This window comes from Microtus oregoni, unplaced genomic scaffold (assembly GCF_018167655.1).
Source record: "Microtus oregoni isolate MIOR12 unplaced genomic scaffold, Mior012 000090F_ref0000504, whole genome shotgun sequence".
In the NCBI taxonomy this organism is placed as follows: Eukaryota; Metazoa; Chordata; class Mammalia; order Rodentia; family Cricetidae; genus Microtus; species Microtus oregoni.
This window is the reverse complement of record NW_024544599.1, coordinates 3843153-3860152: the sequence shown is the minus strand read 5'-3', so window position 1 is coordinate 3860152 and position 17000 is coordinate 3843153. Positions and strand designations below refer to the sequence as shown.

Sequence of the window (17000 nt, the reverse complement as noted above, 5' to 3'; positions counted from 1 at the left end):
GACATTTGATTAGTACATTTATTGGGAGAAAGCAGTTTGGAAAGTAAGAAAGTTACAAGCCTTAATATCATGTGTGGTAGAAAGTAGATGAAGGGTAGATTTTCAAAAGATGCATCTTTGTAGAAAACCAGCTCATTTTAAAACAGTACAATAGTTCAAAGAGAAAACATTTTTGGTATTGTATTACCTTATTAAGCATTTCTTAGAAATTGTAATTAAGCTTTAGAAAAAAAATGTTCCTGATAAACTTATTGGTATTTTATAATCTGTTCAGTAGTTTAAGCTAACTTGGCATTGCTAACAGCCTTGGAAATGGGTTTATTTCTTCATTTTCTTTTTTTTTTTTTTTTTTGGTTTTTCGAGACAGGGTTTCTCTGTGGTTTTGGAGCCTGTCCTGGAACTAGCTCTGAAAAATTGTAACTATTATTTAATGAGAAGAGTGCTAGTGGTAGTTTTAATTGACAGAACTGATTGCTTCACTAAGCAGCCTTTGTAAACAAAAGTACCTGGATATGTTTGCTATAGTAATGTATTAACTCTCTGAAAACTCATATGTTAAAAATAGCTAAAGCTTTAATAAATTTAAGGTCAGTTGTACAGTTGATTTGAGTAGGAAGAGTGTATGCATAGAACAGCTCTTTACAGTAGATTAGCTATTTTCCTATCTAGAAATTAAAGTCCTCATATGTTCATCAAATAGTCAAATGAACTTTTTTGGTTTTTTGAGACAGGGTTTGTCTGTAGCTTTGGAGCCTGTCCTGGAACTAGCTCTTGTAAACCAGGCTGGCCTTGAACTCGCAGAGATGCGCCACCCCCGCCGGCCAAATGAACTTTTTTTTTTTTTTAAATCTATTTATTTATTATGTATACAATATTCTTCCTGTGTGTTTGCCTGAAGGCCAGAAGAGGGCACCAGACCTCATTTCAGATGGTTATGAGCCACCATGTGGTTGCTGGGAATTGAACTCAGAACCTTTGGAAGAGCAGGCAATGCTCTTAACCGCTGAGCCATCTCTCCAGCCCCCCCAAATGAACTTTTTATACAAAATAATAGTAAAGAAGATTTTTCTTAGCGGTATGGTGAGTGGACAGGGTTTTGTATTTGATTAGGTGATTGATAGGTGTTTCAGGGCCTCAAGCTTATTTTCCCTGTTGCTGTTTTGGGATCGAAATTATGAAATACAAACAAGCAAACTGAACATAGTTTTGAGGAAGCTAAAGAGTCAGTCCAGCTTGTGAAAATTAGTGGGTTAGATAGGGATGAATGCCTCTGTTAATTCTCATACATCCTGATGTGTCAAAGAAGACATTGGCTCATAATACCTTTTCAGTGCACTGAAGAACTTTGTAGTATGGATTGCAGTAAATATAATAATAAGAAACTTCTCAGTTATTTTCATGGAACAGGTAGTTTATGAAAGGGAACAGTTTGATACTCATACCTATAGAAAAATATTTTAGAGTTGACTTCATGCCTGGTATTACTGGTAGGGTGATAATTTTTTTTCAGATGCCAATTAGAAGCTTGATATTGAGGGAACCCAGCATTTAGCAATGCATACTCAGCCATTTAGCTATTTAACAGTGCTTTATGTGTTCAACAGTGTAGTAAGAAATTAATCTGGTCCATGTCCATCAAAAGCAAATGGGAAATATAAGGTTTCAGATCAGAACATGGTATTTACATGGAAGACTAACTCAAGGATTCGATTTAGATGAGAAATTGGTTTGTTAGGGTGTGGTAAGGAGTCTAACCTAGGATCTGCATTCACTAGGCACATGTCTCAGTCTTGAAAAATCACTGTTTAAAATCTAAGACCCAAGTGAAGCTAATAGAAGGATTTATATATAGGGTGAAAGAATTTCAGGCATATGGGATAGAGTATTTTCCTTTGTTCCCTTAAGGGGAAAGGGTTAGTTTTTAAGCCTTTAAATATATAAAATTTGAGTGGGTTTTAGCACGGCCCACCCTAACGCATATGTGTGAGTATGTAACAGAACAACATGTGGTTCTCTCCACCATGTCAATTCCAGCAGATCAAACTCAGATTATCAGGTGTAGTGGAAGTTCTTTTATCTGCTGAGCCATCTTTCTGTGGTTATTAAAACTGTGTGTGTGTTTGAGATACGGTGTCTGTAGCTCTAGCTGTCTTGGCCTTTGCTAGTACAGACCAGGATATTCTAGAACTGAGTTATGTCTCTGACTCTGCTGCCTGAGTGTTGGTTTAAAGGTATGTGCTATCGTGAGGAGCAGTTAACTTTTTTGCTTTGGAGAATACTACAGTATAAATAAAAAATTTATACATTGAACAAACTTGTATAAGCATTTTTATGCCAGATTGCTTTTAAGATTTTAAAGAACTAGATTATTATGGACACATTATAAAATCAATGCCAGCGCTTTTAATGTCTTATCTAGTTGAGCCATAATTATCTTTGGGATAGGATTTATGTCTGTAACTTTTGTAGGTTCTCCTTCCCTTCCCCACTTAATCTGAGGAAGTGTAATAGGCAATAGAGGAATGTGAATTTGTAACTTCAAGAATCTTAATGAATATTTAGCAAAATTAGGAAAGGAGGCAGATTCAGTAATATCCTTAAAGGCTCTGTTGATGAAGTGGGACATGGGGATCTAGTGATTTATGTAATTTCCTTTTCATTCTGAATGTTTCGGTTATCTGAGTAACTTTGGGTTTGGAATTTTAAAGGAAACCCAGTCTGGGGTTAGTATATTAAAGTATTTTGGGGGGACATGAGATTTTTTTTCTGTTGATTATTGTTCTGATAGTCTACTGGGAATTTTATCTGGTGTATAATTTGAGGGTAAGCTGCTGGGAAGCCAAGAAAAGGTAAAGTCCAAAGGAAGTGGTTGAGATATGTGAGAGGGGAAAATGAGTGGAAATCTTGGGTTTCATTATGATAAACTACCCCATGTAAAGCTTGAAGGAAATACATTTTTAACAAAAAAATTATACATCTAGGTCATAAAATTTGTAGCCTTGTTTTAATCCCAAAGGTAGAAAAGATGAAAGACACTAAAAGGTCTTACCAAGCAAAATACAAATCCTACTCAGTAAGGATCTTGATACAGAAAATTTAAGATTGGCACCAGTGGATTATGAACTATTACATGGCAAATTTAATACTGAAGTGCCAACTGGTTATAAGAATCTATAATCCGGAGTGCTGACCAACAGCGCACAGTGATCTAGCAGATGGGGAATTTGAGAACCAAGATGATGTCTCCTCTGTCCTAGTCTTGAGTTGCTACCTACCATGCTACTTAAAGTGTGAAAATTAATTGCAAGTCTTCAGAAGATGGAGCTGGTAACTGTCTCAAGGATTATTCTGAGTATGTTGATATGTGTACAGCCCTAAGTAATTACACGCAGATTAGCAGTGTGTAGTCAGCATGGCTAATAGTTGCTGCTGGTGGTAGTGGTAGTGCATTTCTGGCATCTACATCTTGTCTTCTCACTGTTGCCTAGTGATTCTCAACCTGTGGGTTGTTACCCCTTTAGGGGTTACATATCAAATATCCTCCATATCAGATATTTACATTATGATTCATAACAGTAGCAAAATTACAGTTATGAAGTACCAATGAAAATAATTTTATGGTTGGGGGTCATCACAATATGAAGAACTATATTAAAGGATTGCATCTTAAGGTTAAGAACTGCTACTGGAGCCAGTAATGTGATATTCTGTTGTACTTATTGTTCAGGTTTGTCAAGTTATACTTGATCCTGTGGAAGTTATCAAGAAATGTTTGTTGATAAAATCCTGAACTATCTTGAATTAGTAGTAATATTACTATTTACATTGTTAAGATTAAAACATGATTCAATAGACTTAAATTGTCTAGGAGATTTTCATTAATTTAAAATAATTTTGGGTGATAGGCTCATAGCAGTAGTTGTTCAATTAGTTGGCTGTGAATATATATGCAGACACTGAGATTATTAACTATCCAAACTGAGTTTGTTAGAATGTCTGTGACATAGCCAGGAATTATAAATAGGCTGGTTGTAAAGAGATTTTAATAATAGACAACAGACTGTCTTTTTGTAAAACTCTTTATTCATATTGACTAAGTTTGCTTGAAGTTCTTAATGGTATAAGTGTTTGAGTTAGCCCATCAGAAGTTCCCTGTTTTAACAGGGTAAAGTTGAACTACTCCGGGTTGGGGGCAGTCTCTATTAAAGAACTATTTTGTGTTAATGAAGCCATTTTTGCTTTGTTCTCTGTGTTACCGTTGGCATCCAGAAATTCTATAGCTAAAGGAATGCTAAAAGTAAATAGAGTTGACACTATTTTGCATTTGTGAAAATGAGAATAATCCAGAAAAATATCACTACCTGTATTAAACTTGGATACTTGCTTGTTATTCCTTAAAGATTAAATAAAACTTTATGATTATGTGTTGGTCATCTAGAAAATAAAATAAATATATATATATATACATATATATGTATGTGTAAAATTTATATTAAAGCATTCAGAGGTTATATGCAAATACCAGGCTAATTTATATAAGACCCAGATTTTGGTATCCCCTTGGTATACTGAAACCAATCCTTCAAGGATACCATATTCAAAAGATCATAATGTCCTTGAGAAATGTTGATTCTTTACAACCTTAAGTTGCTTTTGCCAAGTATTGGTGGCACACACCTTAAATTGCAGCACTCCGGAGGCAGAGGCAGGCCTGGTTTACAGAGCTAGTTCCAGGACAGGCTCCAAAGCTACAGAGAAACCCCGTCTCGAAAAACAAAAAATTGGCCCAGCAAATTGTTTTCTATACATTTCTTTAAGTAGGCATATTAATCTGACTGTATTCATTTTTCTCTTTGCTGTGACAAGCAGCATAAGGAAGAAAGCCTATTTTTGGCTTACCTTTTAAGAAGGGATAGGAAACCCCATGAAGAGTGCATGGTGGTCAGAAGTGTGAGACAGCTGCTCATACTCTATCTGCAGGAAAGAAGTAGAAATAAAGCTCAGGTGGTAGCTTCTAATCCGGGAGCCCAGCCTCACATCTAGTGTGGATCTTCCCTCTCACTTTAAAGTTTCTGGAAACACCTTTATAATAACATTCAGAAGTTTATTTTCACTAGCAGCCGTAAGTTAGGAGTAACTTTCATGCAGTTTATTGGCCGCTCTCCTATGCTATTTGTATATATATTAGTTGAAAAATGCTTAAGCTAGGATAGTGTTGCTCAGCACCAGCTTTTTGTTTTACTTGGTTTTAACTTACTAAGTAATTATGATTGTAAGCCTGTATAATTTAGAGACATTAACACATTGGTTTTGTGACTTTCTTATAAATTGGAGTACACCTTAGAATCAGTTGAAGTCTGGTAACTAGTAGGCGTTTGGAGGTTGTTATTACCTGTGAATATTTGATACTGATCTAATTCGAGTATTGTAACTTCAGATACACAGTATGGATTTTTGGAAATAACAGACTGAATTAAATTTAATCTGCTAATTAAAGTGTTTTCAGAAATGTAGGGTTTCCTGTTGAAAAATTAGCAACTGATAGTCCAGAAAGGTGTAGTGGCAGCACTGAGGTATGATAAATGGGTATTTGAACAAATATTGTTGAAATAATTAGTTCTTTCTTGTCCCCCTAAAAGTTAAAATAAAAATTTTGTTGCCACCAAGGCATTTATTCACAATTACTTTGTCACTCATTTTAGTAACTCATCTGAAAACAGCAATTGCCAAGTGCTGTCAAATAGATGAAAAATTTCAAGACATCTAGAAACCACTGTGACTTATTAGGTGCTATGCTGTATTGTTATGACATTCAGTCATTGTTTAATTGACAGTGTCTTTTTTTCATATTCTTAAAATAAAATCTTGGGAGTTGATTCCAGAAATGGTGGTGTTTTTTATTTTTAAAAGAACACTAAAGAAACACAAACTGTATAAATAGGGACTAGATACGTTTGGCTCTTGTTTAACAAGCCCTTTCTTGACATTTGACTCGTGCGAGCATAGTGAAGGTATGTTGTCAGGGTTTTTGTCCTGCCCAGTTTCCGCAGTCATTAAGTCCCAAAGAAATCACACAGGGGTCTACATTAACTATAAACTGATTGGCCCATTAGTTCAGGCTTCATATTTCACTTATAACGTATATTAGCCCATTATTCTTGTCTGTTAGCCACATAGCTCAGTACCTTTTTTAGCGAGGCATTTACATCTTGCTTCTTCTGTGGCTGGGCCAGGACTGCAGACCAAGCTTTTCCTCTTCTCAGAATTATCCTGTTCTCATTGACCTGCCTCTACTTCCTGTCTGGTTGTCCCGCCTATACTTCCTGCCTGGCTACTGACCAATCAGCATTTATTTAAAATATAATTGACAGAATACAGACCGTTGTCCCACACCAAAGGTATACTTTGCTTAATATTTTAAATAAATTTATGATTACTTAGATGAAATAAAGAGAGGGGTTCATTTTGTACGCTGTCAGAATGCTGAACTTAACTGCTTCATAGGATGGTATAAACTGAAGTCAAGTTGGCTGCTGAAAGATTGGGTATGCTTAGACATAGGACAACGAGCTAAAATGAAGTCATAAATAATGGCTTCGGATTTAAATTTCTAAATAAAATAATGGGTTTTTATTTAACTGAACATGAACCGTGGCTTTAGCATTGAAAGGCATACTATGTTTTTGTCTAAGTGCCAAACTTAAAGATAGTTGTTCTGTGCTAGTTACAGCACTGGCTTGAGTGGAATGGACAGGAGATGACTGACAGTGTTGTACAAACCACCCTTGATCTGATACTGACTCTACTGGTTCCTTCTGTAATGGCTGGATTCCATATTAACTGCCTTCTTTGGAGCCATTTCTAAGCCTAGCTTCTTTCCATTTTTTTAATTTACCATTCAGTCTGATGTCATTTACTTTTTACACTTAAGTATCAACATTCTTACGGTGCTGATGCTGTCATTCCCAGAGCTTTTAATGAATGAGCCCATTTTTGTCCCTTAGATCATTTCATTGGTGTTGGGGAGGATAGCAAGCAGACTTCTATGCTGTCAGCTATTGTTAACATTATCACCTTAAAAAGTTAGGGTTTAATTTTCCCCCCAAAATGTACATTTTTTATGTAGTAACATTTTAATTGTTTGATAGCATGAAACAACTTAAAATGGTTTGTTTATTGGCTTGTTTTGGAATTTTTTAGGAATTTTTCCTTTTTTTAGTTTATGACAGATTGGTTTTAGCGTTTGTATGAAACCATGTGATCATTGTATACCACAGTTAGGAGTTATGTTTCTCAGTATATTGCAATATTTGGTAAGATTTTACAACTTTCAGGTACTCTTAAACTCCTCTTGAGTCTAATTTTTGCAGTTATTACTTATGTCATTATGCTTAGTTTTAAAGTCACACAGCTGAATCTTGACTAATGTTGTCTTTGTGATTGTAGGTATATGACTGATGGGATGCTACTTCGTGAAGCCATGAATGATCCCCTCTTGGAGCGTTATGGTGTGATAATTCTTGATGAGGCTCATGAAAGAACATTAGCTACAGACATTCTCATGGGTGTTTTGAAGGAAGTTGTAAGACAAAGATCAGATTTAAAGGTGAAGTCATTTTATTTTTAGTCGTGTGTGTGTGTGTGTGTGTGTGTGTGCGCGTGTGTGCGTGTGTGTGCGTGTGTGTGTGTGTGTGTGTGTGCATGCACGTGCATGCGCATGAGCACATGAGTGCTGAGGTTAGCAGAGGCCAGAGGTATTGGATGCCCTAATATAATCGGGTAGGAGTGATTATACACAGGGCCAGCATCCCCAAAGAAACAGTCTTGTAATGTAATCCCTGGGTCAGAAAGGTAGGTATGAGAAAATGCCTGGGCCTTTGGGCCAGCCTGAAGACCCTAACATACCTAAGGTTTTCAAAATACACTGCTCATTAAGGTAATTTAGGAGAAATGAGCAAATTTTATTATTCAGTAATCATATTATATTAGCAGATCTTTATTTCCATAATGTATAATGAGTGTATCTCTTACATAGGGTTTACTTGTCAGATAGTCTCGTATTTAAAAATATAAATAACTACAATTTATTCCTTTCTGCATTTTTTTTTATTTATTTGTTCGTGTATTTATTTATTTTTTGAGAGGCAGTGTTTCTCTCTTAGGCTTGTCCTGGAACTTGCTCTGTATGTAGATCAGGCTGGTCTTGAACTCAAAGAAATCTGCCTGCCTCTGCATCCCAAGTCCTGGGCTTAAAGGCATGCATCACCACCCAGCTTTGTTTTTTAAAAATAAGGCTTCAGTACATAACCCTGGATGTCCTTGAGTCCATATGGTGATTTACCTGCTTCTTTCTCCTGAGTGTTAGAATTCAGGGTATGTGCCACTCCACTGGCTTCTTTATTTTTAATGTTTCTTTATCTTTGAAAATTACCTTTTTTGGGAGTGTGGAGTGTTGAGACAGGTTCTTGCTATTTATGCTGTCCTGAACTCACTCATATAGACCAGGTTGGCCTCGATCTCACAAATATGCCTGCCCATGTCTCCCTAGTGCTGAGATTAAAGAGGACATACACTACCACACCCATCCTTAAGGACTGTCTATATAGCTAATAATATATGTTTAATTAGGACCATAACTATTTTTCCCTTTTGAGATTATGAAAATTTTTAAAACTTCAAAAGTAATCTGCTGTTTTCCTCCTACAGGTTATAGTTATGAGTGCTACCCTAGATGCTGGGAAATTCCAGATTTACTTTGACAACTGTCCTCTCTTAACTATTCCTGGCCGAACACACCCTGTTGAGATTTTTTATACTCCCGAACCAGAGAGAGATTATCTTGAAGCAGCAATTCGAACAGTGATCCAGATACATATGTGTGAAGAGGAGGAAGGAGACCTTCTTCTTTTCTTGACTGGTCAAGAGGTATCATCTTTTATTATGAGTTTTCGTTCAGTGATTTCTATTAGCCAGGAGCTATAAACTTAATATGACAAACATTGGCCATATTTATCTCACCTTAGTCATTCAAGGTTTTCATGTTGAAAAGTATACAATTGAAATGTTTGGGTACCATTTACAATTGAAGGACCGAGTCCTAGTCTAGAATGTTTTTCTCAATATATTTCTGATTGAAGGAAGAGAATTTGTTAAATCAAGTTCTTGTTTCTGTTCAATTTTTTTTTAAATAAGTGAAGTTCGAGGAGGAAATACAAGAGTCAACATTGCATACAAGCTCTTTAAGTCATTTAAGACGTTGAATTGCTTTTCCAGAGAAGTGTTTATCGTTCCACAAAATTATGGTACATAATGATGCCTATTCCGTGTTATGGAATATTGCTAGTGTCTTAGACTTCACCAAAACCTTTCTGTGTCCAGCTCCCATGGTACTGTTAACTAGATGATATTTTAGCGAATGCCATTCAGTTGAGAGCTGTAAATTTTGGATAATTTTTTAAACCTGGAATTGTTCTTAATGTTTTGTGCCTTTAGGCATGGTTCCCTTGTAGAATTTGACTTTTCAGCCTAAATGCTATTTATGTAGTGAGTTGAAAATTAGTCTTGTCAGATGCTTATCATTGTAGGACATTTATCAGCATGCCCAGCCTTCTCATATTAGATGTGGCAGTACTTCGTTAGAGGTAGCCAGCAAAGACTTGTAGACTTTGCCAAATGGCTTGGGGAAAGGTGTTTGTGAATTCATTTCCTGTAGAGACTCATCCTTAGTTCTTTTGTGAGCTAAGGTGTGTTGCAAATGCAGTTTTCTGGGAAAGTTTCCCTCTATTGGAACTACTCAACCTTTTTATGCAGTTTTAGTGGAAAATTTCCATAAAGCTTCTGTAAGACTTCCTGCTTTTCAAATGGCATGTAAACAACATTCGTCCTGTAACTGCTGATGCTGATGTTGTTGGTGTACTCATTTTGTCCTCTTTTTGTTTGGTCTCTACAATTTCTTACTTCCTCTTTGCTTAAACCTGCTTCAACAACTAGGCATATTTGAATAGTATTGGAAATTTCGGGTGATCTCTAGGGGAAAACCAAAAGGATCTTTTCCTGAGCCAGCTTAATGTAATTTATTTCATTCATGGAGAAAAGGAAGACTTTTATGTGATGTTTACACGTGCTGGCATATTATGAAATGAAGTAGCTGTGAACTCTGGATATGTTTTGAATTTGAAGACTTTTAACTGGTTTGTTTTTTGTAGATTTCATTTACTGTTTCAGCAGTCTTTTAATAGGTGAAGTGTATGTGTTAAGTTAATCACTTAATTTTCAATGTGTTGCTGACATTAACAAATCTGAAACATTGGGAGTCAAATTGTCTTATTTAAAATCTTTTTTCACTTTAATAGGGTTCTTAATTCTGTATTTATATGCCAGCAGGGGGCATTCTGATCTAGATAGAACATTTAAAAGCATTTTTTTTTCTAAAAAAAAAAGTCCTTAATTTTTTTTTTAATATATGGCATTCTATTTTCATTTTCTAGAAACTTGAGGTGGTCTCTAGAAAAAATTTTTTTTGTTGTTGTTGTTTGTTTTTGTTTTTTTTCAAGACAGGGTGTCTCTGTGTTACAGCCCTGGCTGTTCTGGAACTTGCTTTGTAGACCAGGCTGACTTTGAACCCATAGAGATCCATATGCTTCTGCCTCCCAAGTGCTCAAAGTAGTGTGCTGTCACTGCCTGGCTCGAAACACTGAATTTTTAATAGTAATTTTCTTGTGTCAAGCAACCCTAAGATAGTTAAGAAAATTGGTATTTTGTAGTAGGCAAAAGGGTTTTGTTTTATTGTATCCAAGGATTGTATATTTTTAAAGATTAATTTTAATTTTATGCATGTTGCTTGTATATGTTGTATACCTGTGCTCAAGAAGCTAGAACAGAGACTGGAAGTAGAATTACATAGACAGTTGTGAGCTGCCATATGGGTGTTCAGAACCAAACTAAGGTCCTCTGGAATAACAGCCAGTGTGCTTAGCCTCTGAGCCAGCCCCAAATTTTATATTCTTCAACACAGAAATAATTGCAGATTGGTTTAAAATCATTTTTAGGAAAATTAGTTCGATAGAAACCCAGTTTACCTGAAATTAATTTTTTTCTCTTACTCATATTTCTAATGAAAAAGAATTTAAACAATAAACAACTTACTGGTTAGAATAGGTGACTACCTTGTTATATATACATGACAGACTTGAATAAATTAATGTGCTTCCAAGTTTAATTGTTTAAGCAAAATATTTGCCCACCTACCATTCCTTTTTAAACCATTTTCCACCCCAGAGTTACTCCTCCTCTCCCAAATGCATTTATTATGTCTTTAAGTTTATATTTAAATATGAATGCATTGGAATAGTTTGCCCTGGTGAGGAAAATTCTGAAGCATCACTAAGGCATTTGTGTGTCAACTTGCTTTTAAATATCTATGTTGATATTGTTGTAAAGGTGCTTGTTCTCATTAGGTACAGTGAAACATTTCTTCCATATAATTGCAATAGTGATATGTGACATGAAAGCCTAATTGACTTATTTTAAATACCTACCACATTGGCTTCTTTTAGATTGTGAAGATTGAAAAGATTATGAGTGCAGTTAAATGAACCTGGGTGAAAAATTTCAATTTTAATACAATTTGTTGAGAATTAATTAGGACATCTGAGTCTTCAAGAAAAGGGGCATGGAATACAAATATAGCAATTACATATCTGACTCAATACAGAAATCAAAATTTCATTGGTTGTCTGAAAATCAAACTGAAATTTTTTATTTTTGGTTACCAAATTTAAAGTAGATTATTTATGAAATGATAGGCATTGATTATCGATATGAAAATGAAGGGCAAATCATTGATGTCAAATGAATTGTAATGAGGATTATGATGAATACTTTATATTCCATGATTTTTGTTTTCATCAATGTTTTTGTTTTATAGGAAATTGATGAGGCCTGTAAGAGAATAAAGCGTGAAGTTGATGATTTGGGCCCCGAAGTTGGAGATATTAAAATCATTCCATTGTATTCTACACTTCCACCCCAGCAGCAGCAACGCATTTTTGAGCCACCACCTCCAAAAAAACAGAATGGAGCAATTGGAAGAAAGGTAACATTAAATATTTCGTTACAGTTATTGATAATAGAAAAGTTAGAGAAAACAAATATAAACAACTACAAATTATAAGCTGGGTGTAATGGTGCATGTCTGTAATTCTAGCATTCTTGCAGAGAAGTGATAAAGATTTTAAAATTTTTATCACGATAAAAGAATGTAAAATCATCCTGGGTTATGAATAGAAACTTGCTTGGTCTACATAGTGAGACCCTATCTCCAAAAAACCACACCTAAAGGAATGATTGACCACAACAAAATACTCTGCATTTCAGAAGTAAATGGAAGAGTGTGTTAAGTTGAACTCCATTTTTTTAAATCCTTGTATCAGAAAATGAACTGTGGGTGGATGGTGTCATTGCACGTCTTTAATCTCAGAAAGGCAGAGGCAGGTGGTTTTCTGTGAGTTCAAGACCAGCATGGTCTGCAAAGTGAGTTCCAGGACAGCCAAGGCTACAACAGAGGAAACCCTGTCTTGAAAAACAAAAGCAAAACAGAACAAATTGCTTTTTCCTACAGAGGCAGTTGGTTCTTAGTAGATGGAAGAGTGCTTACAGGAAAGCGAGGGAAATGTTGCCTTGTCTGTCCTATTAGATGTATGACACTCCACAGCTAAATGATTTTTTTATTTTTAGTTCCATGCTTTGGCCCCTATCTAGAGTTTTCTGTAAAACAAAACAAAAACAAACAGAATTTTAAGTCAATAAGTACTAAATGTTGACTCTACAGACTCCGAAGCATTAATCACACTGAATAAATAAATGGATTCTTTGAAGGCAGGAACCATATTACATTCTTTTGGTGGAGGGATGTGTAAATTGGCCTAGGTAAGGGAACAAAGGTGTATATGCTCAGTACCAGTTTCAAAATAAGCTAAGATACTGAGATTTCAGGTTTTAATAGTCTTGAAAATAAGACTGCGCTGTGAAAAATACTAGAGCAGTGAACTCAACTTGAAAACATTCCTACTAATTTCTGATCTAATACGATTCATTGGGTTGAAGTTCTCTTATTAGAGACATTAGGTAATGCAATCCCTGGGACATGTTAAAACATTTCTGTGGAAGATTCTGAAGGAATACATTTGTAGTGAAAATATTTGTATTTGTATGCTTTTAGTTTGAAAATACTGATTTATTTGAAATATGTCAGTAAGCTCAAAGATGGCGGCAGTTTAAGGGGAGAGAGAAAGGGAGGGAGAGAGATGGATTGATTGATTTGATTGATTGATTTTAGTTCAGTCTGATCTCAATGTCATTCTACTTGATTCTCCTGAGTTTTGGAATAGCAAGCATCAAAAAACATTCCAAGCTAAAATAATTAGCTGGGTTCTGTTGCTTAACCTGTAGCTTACTAATTACTACATCTCAAAGTAGGGATTGTTCAGTAAAAGAGATATAGCTCTTGTGGAGATGATTCCATGGTTTTGAAGAGAGGGTTATTGTTCCATTATTTAGAGATAGTTAACTGAGCCAGTGGTGGTGGTACACACCTTTAATCCCAGCTTTCAGGAGGCAGGGGTTGCAGATCTCTGAGTCCAGCCTGGTATACAGAGAGAGTTCCAGGACAGCCAAAGCTACAAATAAAAACCCTGTCTCAAAAAAACAAATGTGTGAATTAAAGGGAAAAACTGTTCAAGTTACAATGACTTTTAAAAACCCTGTCTCGAAAAACCAAAAAAAAAAAAAAAATTCAAATTATCCGGGCGATTGTGGCACACGCCTTTAATCCCAGTACTCGGGAGGCAGAGGCAGGCGGATCTTGTGAGTTCTAGACCAGCCTGGTCTACAAGAACTAGTTCCAGGACAGGCTCCAAAACCACAGAGAAACCCTGTCTCGAAAAAACAAAAACAAAAAAAAATTCAAATTATCTTAAATATATTGTTGTTGCCAAATAGTATTCATGTAGGGCAACCCAGGCGTCCTGAGTTCTATTTGAAAAGCAGTTGATGAACTAAATATTGGTTCCATTTAGAGGCTAGTTATTGGTGATAACTTATAAATTTTATGAATTTTAGTGCTGGTGCCAACTAAGGACATACTCTATATTGTGGGTAATTTATCTTAAGATAGTTTCCTAGTACTGAGATATTTAACACTTTGTAAGGCTATTTTTGAACACTTACTACAAAATTACAGTCTAGAAAAGTCTTGTAACATTCCCACTTTGTCTGCTAAAATTAACAACGTGTACCACCATCATCTAACTTATTTTTTAATTGAAGTAAGGACTCCTGACTCCATAGTCTTGCTTTCCTTGGTGTTAGTTATTTGTGGACATCATAGTCTCTAAATATCGAAATTTTAGAAAAAAGAATAATGCCCATGTCTTAGGGTTGTAATAACTACAGCAACTCTTAGAAAGGAAAACATTTAGTTGGGACTGGCTTACAGTTCGGATGTTTAGTCCATTAACATCATTGCCTGGAGCCTGGTAGCACTCAGGCAGACTTGGTGTTGGGAAGGGAGTTGAGAGTTTTACATCTGAATACCCTGGCATCTGGAAGTTGCAATGACCTGTGAGCTTCTGGACCTCAGAGCCTACCACCTAGTGACATACCTCCTCTAACAAAGCCACACCTAACTACAAGACCACACTTCTAATAGTGCCACTTTCCTGTGAGCCTACGAGGGCCATTTTCTCTCAAACTACCACAGCCTGGGTTTTAAGTTTAAGCTGTTCTAAGCAGCATGATGACATTTCCCACCACCCAGTTCCTTTTTGTACTTGATGTGAATCTTCATCTGTTTACTTGTCCTACCCAGAGGGTATATATTACTTGAAGATTGTCTTGTGAAGGGATGAATAGTGCTTGTGTTCTAATATAGATGTTTGCTTATTTTTAATTCCTTATAATTGATCACTTCAAGAAATTTTATTATATTGTATATTCCAAGAACCCTATGAAATGCACTTTTAATATAAACACAAAATAACTGTCTTCTTTAACTGTCTCAAATGTATTCTGAACCATGATCTTTTGGTGTAGAAATCAAATGTAGACATGATTTTTGGTAGTTTGTATGGCATTTAAAATTTCAGATCTCTAATTTTGTTCCTCATAAATCTCTTAACTAGTCTAATATAGAGTTCTAAAAATAAACTGACACTTAGGGATAACAATACTTAGACACTATTCTGGTTTGATTTCTAGCTCTGACATTTTGTGTCTCTTTGTTCCAGTTAACAAAAACTTGACTTTCTACAAGAACAGTGTACTTTATTTCCAAGGACAGTTGGGTTGTACTTTTTTCCCTGTTACTGCTATATATTTTATGTGTATGTTTCAAATTATTTGTTGTATGATCTATAGATAGAAAAAATGGTTTATGCCATTTATTTATTTGTTTATTGAGACCAAATGGGATTTCTCAAGTGTAGCCTGGATATCCTGGAACTTACTCTGTAGACCAGGCTGGTCTTGAACTCACAGAGATCCACCTGCCTCTGCCTCCCAAGTGCTGGGATTAAAGGTGTATGCCACCACCACCACCCAACAAAAGTCATTAAATGATTCTCAAATATTCATTGTTAGATCCAAGGTTTTATTCTGGCATTTTGGGTAATCTTCCCCATTAGAAAGAAATCAGAAAATAACACTGCCTTTATTATTTTAAGTATTGAACATTAGGATTTAAGACTCATGAATAACAAAAATTTTTTTTCCCTGAAGTGAAAGAAGAGAGATAAATACGTGTCCTTTGAATTCTTGTGTGTTTCTGTACTCATACTTAAATATAAATCCCTGGCTAAGCTGACCCTCTTGTGGCTCAGCTCTTCTGAGAAATTTTGTGTAAACATTCAAGTTCTATGCTTAAAAAACTATTTTATCTTCAAGTAGAAAATAACTCCTTTTTAATCTCAAATCATCTTTTTCATTTGCACTTTCTATGTCTATAACCTCACTTTCCAAATTATAATGTATTAGCATACTTTGATATATGTGTCAACTACTTGCATACCCGTCTCCAAGTGTCAGCATTACCAGCAAGAAACATCCACTTCCTTTTGTTTCTATAGAAAAAAAATTCCACCATTTCTCAAGTCAGACCTGTTTTTCTCTTTTCTCTCTTTTTTGAGCAAACATGGTTTCTTTGGCTTGCTAGTCAAGCAATCTCTGAGGTGAATGAACCTTCTCAAACTAATTTTTGAAGAGATTCTAAAATCTAGGATAAACATGCAGATTCGGGAAAGACTGTAATAGTATGTGAATGCATCAAGTAGTATTCCATGTTAGAAAAATGTGATTTTGTTTTATGTTTTGTTTTGCCAAACAGTGCCTTGTGTGCCATAGACACTGCACTCTGTTTTGTAGAACTTATATTTCGTTGTGAGAATTTGTCAATTCTTACTGGATTGTAACTTTTCTTCTGCCATTTTTAAAAAAATTATTGGAGCAGTGTGAGTTTGTGTTATGTGTAAACTTTTTCTTGTAAATATTGCCTGAAAATAAATACATGCTGTATGTACTTTGAAGAGATACTCATTTTGTTTATAACTATGCTTATTTTCATTATTGAAGAATACTTAGATCGTTTATTTATATACTGTTTTAAAAGTACTTTTGTCAGTGTCTTAGCGTTAAGTCATGCTAATTGTGTTTCTTGAACAGGTGGTTGTGTCAACTAACATTGCAGAGACCTCTTTGACAATAGATGGTGTGGTGTTTGTGATTGACCCTGGATTTGCAAAGCAAAAGGTAACCATCCTGGAGCTTACTTCATACAGTGTGAGCTTGAGTGTGCTAAATGTTTGCTCATTCTGTGGTTGAAATAATTTTTAGGGTTACTTCCCCAAAATTTGGGTTTCAGTTTCAAGTTTCTGACATGATCCTTGTGTTCTGTCTAGCTTTCAGAAATTAATGCTGTGTTCAGTAATAAATCTAGGCTACATGCCCCA

General features: G+C 35.4%; 1 protein-coding gene across 1 annotated transcript in view; it reads left to right on the top strand.

The window, feature by feature from the left end:
- The window catches only part of Dhx15 (DEAH-box helicase 15), a 39281-nt gene that overhangs the window by 10557 nt on the left and 11724 nt on the right, over positions 1 to 17000 (top strand). Inside the window, exons 4-7 of the mRNA XM_041643763.1 lie at positions 7447 to 7606; positions 8707 to 8925; positions 11927 to 12094; positions 16714 to 16800. Coding sequence (XP_041499697.1) covers positions 7447 to 7606; positions 8707 to 8925; positions 11927 to 12094; positions 16714 to 16800 — 634 coding nt within the window. The remainder of the gene's footprint in view (positions 1 to 7446; positions 7607 to 8706; positions 8926 to 11926; positions 12095 to 16713; positions 16801 to 17000) is intronic.